At 34.3% G+C, this 13,433-nt stretch overlaps 1 protein-coding gene across 4 annotated transcripts in view; it reads left to right on the top strand.

The window, feature by feature from the left end:
* LOC143071726 (uncharacterized) overlaps window positions 1–13,433 on the top strand; it is a 31,744-nt gene that overhangs the window by 15,311 nt on the left and 3,000 nt on the right. For 3 of the 4 annotated variants that reach the window (XM_076246228.1, XM_076246230.1, XM_076246231.1), the window contains 5 exons: window positions 664–902; window positions 3,497–8,125; window positions 8,893–8,979; window positions 12,022–12,105; window positions 12,658–12,690. In XM_076246228.1, coding sequence (XP_076102343.1) covers window positions 677–902; window positions 3,497–8,125; window positions 8,893–8,979; window positions 12,022–12,105; window positions 12,658–12,690 — 5,059 coding nt within the window. In that variant the 5' untranslated portion in view covers window positions 664–676. The remainder of the gene's footprint in view (window positions 1–663; window positions 903–3,496; window positions 8,126–8,892; window positions 8,980–12,021; window positions 12,106–12,657; window positions 12,691–13,433) is intronic. The other variant, XM_076246232.1, reaches the window with a different exon arrangement.

The raw sequence follows: 13,433 nt of genomic DNA, 5'->3' as shown, positions 1-13,433 counted from the left end.
CATTATAAATAGGTTATTTGTTGAAAAATGAATATAAGAAATGATTACATCAGTAATTCAGCATTATAAATAGCTTTTTGTTTACAAATAAATATGAGAAACATTTCATTAGAATTCTGAAATATAAACTGTTACAGGTGGTCACGTTATCTGGGGATATATAAAACATAATTAGAATGGACATTTTATGGTTTGATGATTTTGTAACTGAAAGGGGATGTCAGAAGTTATAGAAATTTATTGAACCTGTAGGACACATTATCTGGGACATAAACCTGATGTAGTTTTGGCATTTGAAATATTTTATAGGCTGTGCTAATGCATGAAACTTTCAATGTAAGAAAGAGTCCTGGTAACGCTCAGAATGATCGATTTTGCGTTATTTTTCTCAGAGCTTCTGGGTGCCTTGAGTGGCCACCAGACCCCTTGCTGAAATTTTTTTTCGCCTCCCTACGCTCAACAAATATATATTGCCTCACATTTAAAAGAGTATAGTTACAGCCCTGTTTGAGAATTTTCAGGCATATAAATGAAAAAAGTTACATTTTCTGGGATGGGTTTTAGGTTATATTTTCTTAATAAGGTACTTACAATGTATCATTGTATCATTAATAACTGGACAGTTTAAACACCCTTGGTTGATCATTATTTGAAATCTTTTAGGTATAGAATATGAATGATGTATCCCTGGCAGGAACAGTTTCTACAACAGTTCCAGAATGACAACCAACCACAAACGAGGGTTAGTCCCTCAGACCCAAGGGCCAGGGTTAATCCCAGTGACCCCAGAACTAGGGTTAGTCCACCAGTGTTCTCAAGCTCGGTACCTGGTGATGTAAGAATGAGAAATCCATTGATGATGCATAATCTACTTCAAGAAATGAGGAACATATACCAGTCAGGTTAGTGCATGATTATTTATAAGGTCTATGGTGTGCAGTAAAATATGTAACATCTACCAGACAGATCAAGATTAGTGCAGGGTAATTTCTAAGGGCCATGGTTTGTATGGAAATAAGGAACATTTACCATATAAAAGTAAGAGGTCTGGTATGTTTGCCAATACATTTAATACTAATATGCACAAAACTTCAAATGATGTAGATTTAAGCAATTATAGAAACTGTACAGCCTTCAACAGTGAGAAAAATCTTACAGTCCTCTTTTATTAGGGCCCTGCCTTTAGGCGGGTCGCCCTATAGTGATCAGTCTGTCCGTCCGTCCGTCCGTAACACTTTAACTTTGTGTCCGCTCCATATCTAGAGAACCATTATGATTTCATACTTTATACTTTACATGTTTATTAACCACCACCAGAGGGCGTGTCATGATGTATGTACAACTTCCTAGGTCAAAGGTCAAGGTAAAAAAACTGGTTTCAGTTGACAACCCTGTGTCCTGTGGTGAAGATCGTGTCCACTCTATATCTTGAGAACCGTTATGATTTCATAGTTTATACTTGACATCCATTTTAACCAACACCAGAGGGTGTGTCATGATGTATGTACAACTTCCTAGGTCAGAGGTCAAGGTCAAAAATTTGGTTTCAGTTGACAACCCCGTGTCCTGTGGTGAAGATCGTGTCCGCTCCATATCTAGATAACCGTTATGATTTTGTACTTAATACTTAACATGTTTATTAACCAACACCAGAGGGTGTGTCATGATGTATGTACAACTTCCTAGGTCAAAGGTCAAGGTCAAAAACTTTGGTTTCAGTTGACAACCCCGTGTCCTGTGGTGAAGATCGTGTCCGCTCCATATCTTGATAACCGTTATCATTTCAAAGTTTATACTTGACATGTAAATAAACCAACACCAAAGGGTGTGTCATAATTTATGTACAACTTCCTAGGTCAAAGGTCAAGGTCAAAAACTTTGGTTTCAGTTGACAACGCCACGTCCTATGGTAAAGATACAATTTTTTAATGTACATTATTCACAGCGGGGCCCACAGAGATGGCTCCCATCTCAATGATATCTAGTTGGCTCTGACATGAATGAATATGAAACAGTTTGATTCTGAAAACACAATCTTATTTATAACAAAACAATGTACAAAAATAAATATGACGAACATGAACCAACGACAACACTGAACTACAAGCTCCTGACTTTGGACCAAAAAATAGAATATTTGGCTGGATTTAACATGTTTGTGAGGAATCAGACACCCCTAACCTAAGAGTATTTGTAGTTACTGACAGCTAGTTCAAAGCCAATAACAACTAATAAGAAAAAACATGTATTTAAGACTTAAATATCAATCAGTACACATTCAACATTTAAAGGTTTTACCCGTAGTGTAATGACATCATTTACAGTCAGAGAAAAACATGATCTTGTGCAAAGCCAAAGTAAAGGCATTAACAAACTGATTAACAGATAGTACAAGTAATTTTTGTCCCCCACATAGCTAGTTGCAGGGACATGGAAATACCGGGCTTTTGTCCTTCCTGTCTTATTTGCGCTCTCATGTGTACAATTCTTGCCAGATTTTTATTCACTTGTATCATAGGTTATACTCTTCAGGTTTTAAAAATTAGTGCTGACCAGTTATATTTAAAAGTGTTATGCCCCTTGGAAACTTTAATTTCATGGAAAATTGCATCCTTCCTTGGATTCCTTAGAGCTCTCATGTGTAGAATTCTAAAGAATTTTATGAAATATATCATAGGTTCAAATTAACATTTCTTTATCACTTTCTCAAATAAGTGCTGATCAAATATTTTAAAAGAATTATGCCCCTTGGAAATATTGAATGAAATGGAAATCATATTGCGTTTGTTCTGAACCCTTCATTTCTCAAAATTTTAAAGAGTAAAATAGAAGTGCTTTATTTAGTTATTGACCTTGTACCTTGGATAGATAAAATATGTGCAATGTGAACTAATGCTAAGGGGATTGGAACTGGTCTAGTGGTAGTGTTCTCCTCAAGTGTGTGGGTTCAAACTTTGGTCAGGTCAATCTATAAGTTATTAAACTCACAGTAACAACAAGGAGACAAAATAATGGGCCCAGACAGGGTGACATATCTTCTTGTATGCTGTTACCTTGTAAACTAGCACATTAACATTAAAATCCCAGCTCAACTAGTTGGTTTAGTACAAAGCAGAGTTCATAAATATTCATATTTTATGATCATGTCCTTCTAAATATGCATTTTATTTGCAATTAGACGTTAAACAGCCATCCATTGAATTGATACATTGTAGAAGTCTGAAAGGTTGATTTACACTGAATAATCTTTGCTGCCATGACAACTTGTACTTTTATATACTTATCAGTTATTTAAGGAATGTCTATTATTTTTTATGTTATTTCAAATAGACAGAAAAAATATTACGCTACAGTCATTTCTTATAATTTAATTCCTAATTCCATTTTAAGCTCGAGTAAATTATGAAAAAAATGATGACATTACAGTCGCATGTCTATGTAAGCCAATCAGAAGATGCATAACATCCAAATTTCAATTATTTTGTATTATTTTCAGGTATGGTTGGTCCAACAAGCATTGCGCAACATGGATTACAGAACAGAGCTCCCCCACCATTATACAACAGTATGACCAGAACAAACACAGGCCCACAACTTAGAGGACCACCGCCATTGTTAAATGTTTCAACGTTGAGACAGCCACCACCCGCTCATTCCAATAAGAGACAACCACCACCACCTCATTCAAATATCCGACAACCACCGCCTCATTCAAACCAACCAAGTTATATGGTGCATCATAACATTAACCAAATCAGACCAAACATACCCCGTCGACACACCAGTGGAGAAACAATCAGATTGACAAATCCATTTGAAAATGAGATAAATGTTCCTTGTACAAGGACTTCACCTCACCTTTCACCAGATATGTTCATATCTCAAGCTGGAAATACTCAAATGTCTACTCAAAGTATTAGTTCTACACAACCAAATTATTCTACTTTGCAATCAAATGTGACCAATAACAATGTGTCTCAGCGGCTACAGCAATCAAACATAGATCCACGGCTAGGTTCACAACAATCAAACATAGATCCACGGCTAGTTTCACAACAATCAAACATAGATCCACGGCTAGTTTCACAACAATCAAACAACATAGATCCACGGCTAGTTTCACAACAATCAAACATAGATCCACGGCTAGTTTCAGAGCAATCAAACATAGATCCACGGCTTGTTTCACAGCAATCAAACATAGATCCACGGCTGTTTCATCCATCATTGTATCTTCCACATCTGTTCCCTCCATTGGGGTTCATACCCCCAAACTTGCCAGAAAATAATCTAGTCCCAAATATGATGCCAAGAATGCCACCAAATCCATTCACAGAATTCAACATTCCTCGACCACAGTTTACGAATAATCAGGATCCACCAGTCATCAACCAAACAGAACCAACTGAGGCTTCAGATAAATCTGTGATGGGGAGATGGTATAAACTCCCTATTTCAGATTTGGGTTCAGAAAAGAAAGACTTAATAGAGGAAGAAAAAGAACGTATTCATCGCCCATCCAAGCCAATATCTCATTCTAGCTTGGAAAATGTTGTTAACAAGCTTGCTAGAAGACGTGAAACTGTTTCTCCAATATCATCTGTTGCCTCTCAATTCCCAGTATCAAGAGAAGAACCTATATGTGGTCCATCAACAGGTAATGTCTTATTATGTCCTGCTACACCACAGAATCAACACCAAGGTCAATCACTTGACACAATAAGACATGAAGGTCATTCGATTGACACAATAAGACCTGAAGGTGAATCAGTGGACATATTAACACACGAAGGGCAAACAGTTGACACAATAAGACACGAAGGTCATTCGATTGACACAATACAACCTGAAGGTCAATCAGTTGACACAGTAAAACAGCAACATATTTGTTCTGATTTAAGTGCTTATCAAAATTCTAAAACAGAAGAAGGAACAAATAGTAACTCTATACAAAACAACAAAGAGGAGATATTTGATGATATTGGATTATACATAGTAAACACTTATAGCCTAGCTGGCAATGATGTCAGTATTAAAACAGAAAACAATCAAGAAAATACCGAGTCATCAGAACAGAATCAACCAACTCGGAAGAAAATACCACCACTGAAAATTAAGCTGCCATTTAGAAAGAGCCCAAAGAAAAAGAGATTTGGTAATTCCAAGAAATCAAAATTTGTCAGTCCTATTAAATTAGTTCTCAACAAAAATAACAAAAAACAAATTGAAATTAGGAAACCCAAAGCCTTAATGTTTGACCAAGCTAATTCTAGTGAAATAAATGATAGTAGCTCTACAACAAAAGCTATTGAAGACAAAAATCAATTAGAAATTAGGAAGCCAAAAGCATTAATGTTTGACCAATCAAATTCTAGTGAAAGGAAAGCTAGTAGCTCTACAACAAATGCTATTGAAGAGAATGGTGGTGACGATTCAATATCTGCAACACTGAATCAAAGTGATACTAGTGGAAAATCTTTAGGTGATGTTGTTGAAAAAGTAAAACAGAAAAGGCAGCGAAGAAGATCGGCAGTATTGATTGATCAAACAGGAAAAGTTCTAAGTTCTGAAGAAAATCTACCAGTGAAAACAACAGAAAAAACAGAAACTGTCATTGAAAATAATAAGCAGGAGAAGAAAGAGTTGAAAAATACTGAAAATGTTATTGAGAATAAAAAGCAGGAAAAGAAAGATTCTGAAAATACTGAAAATGTTATTGAGAATAGAAAGCAGGAAAAGAAAGAGTCAGAAAATACTGAAAATGTTATTTCTGGTAGTGAAAATATTGATGAACCAATGCTACCATCCTCTGAAAACATAGTATCTAGCGAACAAAATGCACCTTCCTTGAAAGAACAAAAAAATTCAGACAGTTTAAGCAGGGAAGAAAGAAATAGGGAATTAATTGAAAAGAACTGGGTTCACATTGAAGCAAAACTAAAATTAGTGGAAAAAAATCTGAAGAACAAAAGTCCACAAAAGAAACAACCATTGCCATTAGAAACGAAGGCTGTTGAGAAAACGTCAAGTTTGAAAAGGAAATCAGATGAAATGAAATCTGATAACAGTAATAACGAACCTTTTTGTAAGAAAAAGTCTCCATTGAAAGAAAAATTGTTCAAGTCACCTTTAAAAAAGACAAAAAGTCCCAAAATCACTAAAACTCCAAACAATAATACAAAAGAAGTCCAGGCTCCTCAATCTAGCCAAACATGCTCAAGCGTAAGTTCTAAATCAAAATCTGAAGAAAGAAGTTTGACACCAAAATCAGGAAAAGGAAAAAGGGGAGGTAAATCTAAAAATGAGACCCCTGAAAAAGACGATAACAGCTCAGTTGACATTAGTGGGAATCCTAGTAAAAGACGTAAATTAAGTGGCACAGTTGAGAAACATGTGTCTGAAACAAAACTGTCTTCGACCTCTGCCTCTTCTCGTTCTGTTGGGGAAAGATCCACTGGTGATGTGATAGTTGTTGGAGAAGATAAAACAACTGATATTTCAAATGAACAAACAAAGGATACAACAGAGTTAATTTCATCTATAACTTATCCATCATTTTTCATTACATTTCATGGTAAAAGAGTTTTATGTCTGAATTCCTCGTCAGGCAAACTTCTATTGATGAGAGAAATTTTAAGAAGGAATTTTAAAGAAGTTGTAAATAAGAAATCTCAGAATGATAATGACATGCAAAAGCAATATAAAACTGTTTATTTGGCAAAGGAGAGAGACTTGAAAATATGTTACAAAGAAATCCCAGAGGAACATAAAAACTTAGCTGTTAAATATTTAAAAGCAGAAAAGTTGATAAAAACACAGAAAATACCAGCACATCTGGGTGTGATAACTCTTGAAAATGCTTTGAGGTTGTATCATTATATGAATGGTACAAAAACTTGTTCAATGAAATGTTTAGAAATGTGGTCCCCAAAGGAATCAGATATAATATTAGAAAATACAGATAAAGAATCACCAGATAGACGTTCGGTTCCGAACAATCCAAAGAAATCAGAAGAAGTAAAAAGCAAAAGTAAGAAAAATAAAAGTGGGTATGATAGCGATGAAACCATGATTTATGAAGATGAAAGTGCTCCACCCTCCCAAAATCAAAACGAAGATGAAGAAAATAATGACAACAGTAGATTGGTGTTACGAGGAGGGGTGGCTGAATGCTACCAGGCATACTTTAGGTATATTGTTGTAGAAGGTGAAAAGTTTTATCCATATGAGGACTTATTATTAAAATTTGGTAAAATAGCCTTAACACGTGCATTACAGAGTAAACTTCCCGAAAAGTTTCTGGCTTATAAATGTAGTGAGGTAGAGGCAGATTTCCTAAATAAATTGGAGGAGGTGTTACCAACTTTAAGTATAGAAGCAACATTATTGGAGGAATCCCTATTTCAGAAAGTGGCAAGTACTGTAGAAAGTAGTAGTATACATGGGGAAGTGGTTGATTTAACTGCTGAGGACATGTCGAATGAATCTAAAACGGACATAGATGATATAAATATATCTCAAGACGATTCTATTATCGAAATCAGTTTTAATTCACCAGAATCCCCTTTACAGTGTGAAGAAACAAAACATGTCAGCTGTAATTCTATTAGTGCTAATATTGACAGTAATTCAGAACCTACAAACAATGGTATTCCAACTGAAATTCCTCAACTTTATCCAAGTCCTCCCACAGACAACACATGTAATGAAATTAGTGGTAATATTGACAGTAATGTAGAACCTACAAACAACGATATTCCAACTGAAACTCCACAACCTGACACAAGTCTGCCAATAAGAGACACATGTCTTCAAAGTACAGACACTACTTCAACTGAAATTCCACAAACTGACCAAAGTCCTCTAATAGAAGACACATGTCTTCAAAGAACAGACACAACACTAAACATGCTAAATCAAAGTGAAAAGATTGTAGAAAGAGCTGTATGTGATTCCACAACAGATTTGTCTAATACAACAGAGGAAAATAACAATGATGGCAATTCACCAAGTGTAATGATTGGGAACACGGACTTAGCTGCTATGTTAGCAGAACTTGAAAGTGAATTTGGTAGTTCCTCTGATAATGACAGGGCAACAGATATCTCTGCTGGATCTGCTCTTGGTAAGTATTATATAATAACATGTTAATATATATTAGGCTTGATTTAGTCTCAGTGAGTACATGTTCTTATAATGACATATCAACAGGTATATTGCTGGAACTTCTCTCAGTAATTATGGTCTGTATGACATGTCAACAGATATTTGTACATGTATAATACGGTTCACGCTCTGATGTGGATGTTTCAACAGATGTTTTTTACAGAAAACATAAAAATTATTGAACACTAACTATCAAAGTAAGTTATATATTTTGAAATTTAAAATATCTTGGTTGATCAATGCATTTAATTACCATACACATACACAATAATGGAAAAGCTCATTAAAAACGAGACACCCAAAACAATGATTTGCATATAATAGTGTAAGCCTGTTTTGTGCATATAAACTGGTAACAAAGACATCAGGAAAAAAAAACAGTGAATTTACCAGCATTTTGTCAATGGTGAGTCTACATTTTGTTCAGCTACTTATGTATTTATATATATATTGAAGCTCGCAAAAATCTTTGTCATAGCTACCATTCCAGTTTTCGTGTTTCCACAATATAGTTGTATTTGTCAATTTCATGTCTATGTACCACCAATATTTTTTAGAAGGGTTTAGCAAATATATCATTGATTTTTTGCGCCATATACACAATAGACCTTTAATATTTAATTCTCTAAAAACATATCTATTGATTTTTGGTTATCTTATTTTCTTTCAGTGATCTGTTTCTAAGTTTATTTTAAAATGCTTAAAAACCAGTTTGATATTTTTCAGAGTTTATGACTGAGTCGTTTGGTAATTCAAGAAATATGATGGAGACATTACTGAATATTTGGAAACATGGTGTGTGTAGTAGTTATAGTATGTAGAGCAAATTTTTTACATATATACCCTCTTAAAACTTTATTTTAACCCATAATACTCAAAAGGTCACTTAGCTTATCTCAATAGTATATTGCAACAATTGTATTTGCTGGCAAATGTGAAGAGGTTTGCACATAAAATGAAAAAAATAACTGTAATTCAGAAATTATTGTATTTATTTTTGCAATTTTTAACCGGATTTTTGTGACAAAAATGACGGTTATTGATTTGGGGATGTACGGCGGGCGGGCGGGCGGCAACCAAATGTTGTCCGTGCATTTACTCATGAACCGTTCATCCCAAGCTTTTAAAATTTTAATATGTTGTTACTGACAACAAAATGAGGGTCAAGTTCAAGAATGACGATTTTGACTTTTACTGTTCAGGAGTTATGGTTCTTGAAAGATTGAAAAATGGCGTTTCCAGTCATGTCCGTGCATTTACTCATGAACTGTTCAACCAAAGCTTCCCAAATTTTAATATGTTGTTACTGATGACAAAATGGAGGTCAAGTTCAAGAATGACGATTTTGACTTTTACCGTTCAGGAGTTATGGTTCTTGAAAGATTGAAAAATGGTGTTTCCAGTCGTGTCCGTGCATTTACGCATGAACTGTTCAACCAAAGCTTCCCAAATTTTAATATGTTGTTACTGATGACAAAATGGAGGTCAAATTTGATATTGACGATTTTCACTTTCACTGTTCATCAGTTATGGTTCTTGTGATATTACCAGTACACAAATAAATGTTAATAAATCCGGTTTGCTGTCTTTGTGACAGCCTCTGGTTGAAGAATGGATTCAATCATAAATGCTACATTTATTATCCTGATTTCAAGAAATTTTCAAAAAAGATATATGTATCAGACATGCCAGATGTCAAAATTTTAGTTCTTATCACTGCAATGCTTACCTTGTCTCATTTTTCACAAAAACATCAACCTCACAATACTTTCTCAATTTACAACAAAGTGCCTGCTCCTAAGAAAACTTTTGAATGAAATAATGTAGAAAAATGTGTTGAGAGAGCTGGTGTCTGCTCTTTGGTAGGGAAGTTGTCTCTTTGATACATTCCCCATTCCCCATTTCCATTCTTAATTTTACTGATACATTTTAGATAAAAATCTTGTTCTTAGAGAACAACGTAGTATTGGGTTACATGGGATATTGTACACAAAAAAAAAATGTTTTTGGTGGTAAAACTTGAGAGCAAACACTCCCAAAAATTTTGCTAATTAAACATGCTAAATAAAATTATCACATGTCAAAGATCTTAGAAGTAAAATCTGAATTTTATTTGAATTATGGTTGATGTTACTTTAAAACAGTTAATCATTTATTGTAAACTGTGAATTCAAGATTTTTTTTCTATTTGTCTATTTTTGTCGAGCCTGCAACTTTTGTTGCAGAAAGCTTGACATAGGGATAGTGATCCGGCGTGGCGGCGGTGTTAGCTCACTTCTTAAAAGCTTTATATTTTAGAAGGTGGAAGACCTGGATGCTTCATACTTTGTATATAGATGCTTCATGTTACAAAGTTTCCGTCGGTCACATGTCCGATGTCCTTGACCTCATTTTCATGGTTCAGTGACCACTTGAAAAAAAAGTTCAAATTTTTTGTAATGTTGAATTCTCTCTTATTATAAGTAATAGGATAACTATATTTGATATGTGCGTACCTTGCAAGGTCCTCATGTCTGTCAGACAGTTTTCACTTGACCTTGACCTCATTTCATGGATCAGTGAACAAGGTTAAGTTTTGGTGATCAAGTCCATATCTCAGATACTATAAGCAATAGGGCTAGTATATTCGGTGTATGGAAGGACTGTAAGGTGTACTTGTCCAACTGGCAGGTGTCATCTGACCTTGACCTCATTTTCATGGTTTAGTGGTTTTAGTTAAATTTTTGTGTTTTGGTCTGTTTTTCTCATACTATATGCAATAGGTCTACTATATTTGTTGTTTGGAATGATTGTAAGGTGTACATGTCTAGCGGGCAGATGTCATGTGACCTTGACCTCATTTTCATGGTTCAGTGATCAAAGTTAATTTTTTGAGTTTTGGTCTTTTTATCTAATACTATATGCCAAAGGTCAACTATATTTGGTGTATGGAAATATTTTATGATCTTTATGTCAGTCACGCAGGTTTTATTTTACCGTTACCTCATTTTCACGGTTCATTGCACAGTGTTAAGTTTTTGTGTTTTGGGTCTATTTTTCTTAAACTATAAGTAATGGGTCAACTATATATGTTTTATAGAAGCATTGTTAGCTGTACATGTCTGCCTGGCATGGTTTATCTGACCTTGACCTAATTTTCAAGGTTCATTGGTCTTTGTTTAGTTATCTTGGTTAATGTTAAATTTATGTGATAGTTGCTTTATACTTAGGACTATCAACATAATATCAATGATTAGTATAGAAGGCTAGACATTTCAGTGTGTGCACTCTTGTTTTTCAAAATATTGCAACAAAGGGTTTGCAAACTATAAAAACTCAAAAATTTATATATCATAATGATTTTTCTTTTGCAGCACTTTCAGGATTGGCAGTAACTAATCTTGCATATTTTGTCCATTGTTCAACATTCATTTTATTTAATACTTGCATTGATCTACTTAAAGTATATTAATTGCTTGACTAGAAATGGGAAAAATAAATTATTCACCGTCATACGTGAATTTTTTATGGTTGAAAAGATGTTAAACTATCAGAAAGAGCAACAGCTACATTACTTCAATGTTATTTACTGGTGTAAGTCACATACATTACTTCAACGTTATTTACTGGTGTAAGTCACATACATTACTTCAACGTTATTTACTGGTGTAAGTCACATACATTACTTCAACGTTATTTACTGGTGTAAGTCACTTCAACGTTATTTACTGGTGTAAGTCACTTCAACGTTATTTACTGGTGTAAGTCACATACATTCTACATTACTTCAAAGTTATTTACTGGTGTAAGTCACATAAATTCCTGATTTATTAACTCTCCCAAGTGTAAACAGAGTTGTATTTTGTATATTTTCAGCAAAGATCTCTGCATTGCAAGCAGAAATGAAGGATTTGAAGGCTGGAACCAACAAGGTTTTGTCTACATGTGAAAAGTATCAAGGTGGGTAATATAAAGTACACATGCACTGGTAGTATATACATGTATAACTGCTTAATTTACAACTCTACCATGATCCATGGTTGTGTCAAACAAATTAAATTACAACAATGTTTTAGTATGCAGTTGAAAATAATTCAATATTATGTTTCATGGTTTGGTCTGTTTCTTGTATACTGTAAGCAATCTAAAGATAACTATATTTTGATTAGAATGATTGTAAGACGTACATGTATTTCTGGTTTAGTTTATCTAACCGTGACCTCATTTTTCTCAGATCATGTTTAGTTTATGTGATATGTGTAGTAAAACTTTTATATTTAGGGACTATCAACACATAATCAATGGTTATTAAAGCAGACAAGACATTTCAGCTTGTGCACTCTTGTTCTATATTTTCATTTTTCCAAAATGCATACCTTTATATATTTTTAGGGAAAATATACCAGTATATATATTACATCATATCATTTAAAAATAAAGTATATGAACAACATTTTGTGGAAATTTCACTGCACACTAAACTTATATAAAATGGTTTGTCCTTATTTTCAGGTCTGATAAACAAAATTAAAGAGAACATTGAAGGTGTGTATATTTTACTATAATGTAAATTGAGCTTGTAATCAATACTACATTTGAACACTAAAATTTGTGTTTGTCAATCTACTGGTTATTGTTTGACTGTTGTTTGTCTGTCTAGTGATAACCGCTTGACTGTTGTTTATCTTGTGATAATTGCTTAACTGTTGTTGGTCCATTAGTAATTGCTTGACTGTTGTTACTCTGTCCAGTGGTACTTTGCTCGACTTGTTTGTCTGTTCAGTGGTAATTGCTTGACTGTTTTTAGTCTATCCAGTGGTAATTTGCTCGACTTGTTTGTCTGTACATTAGTAATTGTTTAACTGTTGTTTGGTTGTCCAGTTGTGATTGTTTGACTTGTTTGTCTGTACATTAGTAATTGCTTAACTGTTGTTTGGTTGTCCAGTTGTGATTGTTTGACTTGTTTGTCTGTCCAGTGGTAATTGCTGAACTGTTGTTTGGTTGTCCGGTTGTGATTGTTTGACTTGTTTGTCTGTCCAGTGGTAATTGCTGAACTGTTGTTTGGTTTTTCGGTTGTGATTGTTTGACTTGTTTGTCTGTCCAGTGGTAATTGCTGAACTGTTGTTTGGTTGTCCGGTTGTGATTGTTTGACTTGTTTGTCTGTCCAGAGTAATTGCTTAACTGTTGTTTGGTTGTCCAGTTGTGATTGTTTGACTTGTTTGTCTGTCCAGAGTAATTGCTTAACTGTTGTTTGGTTGTCCAGTTGTGATTGTTTGACTTGTTTGTCT

This window comes from Mytilus galloprovincialis, chromosome 4, assembly GCF_965363235.1.
Source record: "Mytilus galloprovincialis chromosome 4, xbMytGall1.hap1.1, whole genome shotgun sequence".
Lineage (NCBI taxonomy): Eukaryota > Metazoa > Mollusca > Bivalvia > Mytilida > Mytilidae > Mytilus > Mytilus galloprovincialis.
This window is presented reverse-complemented; position numbering and strand designations above follow the sequence as displayed.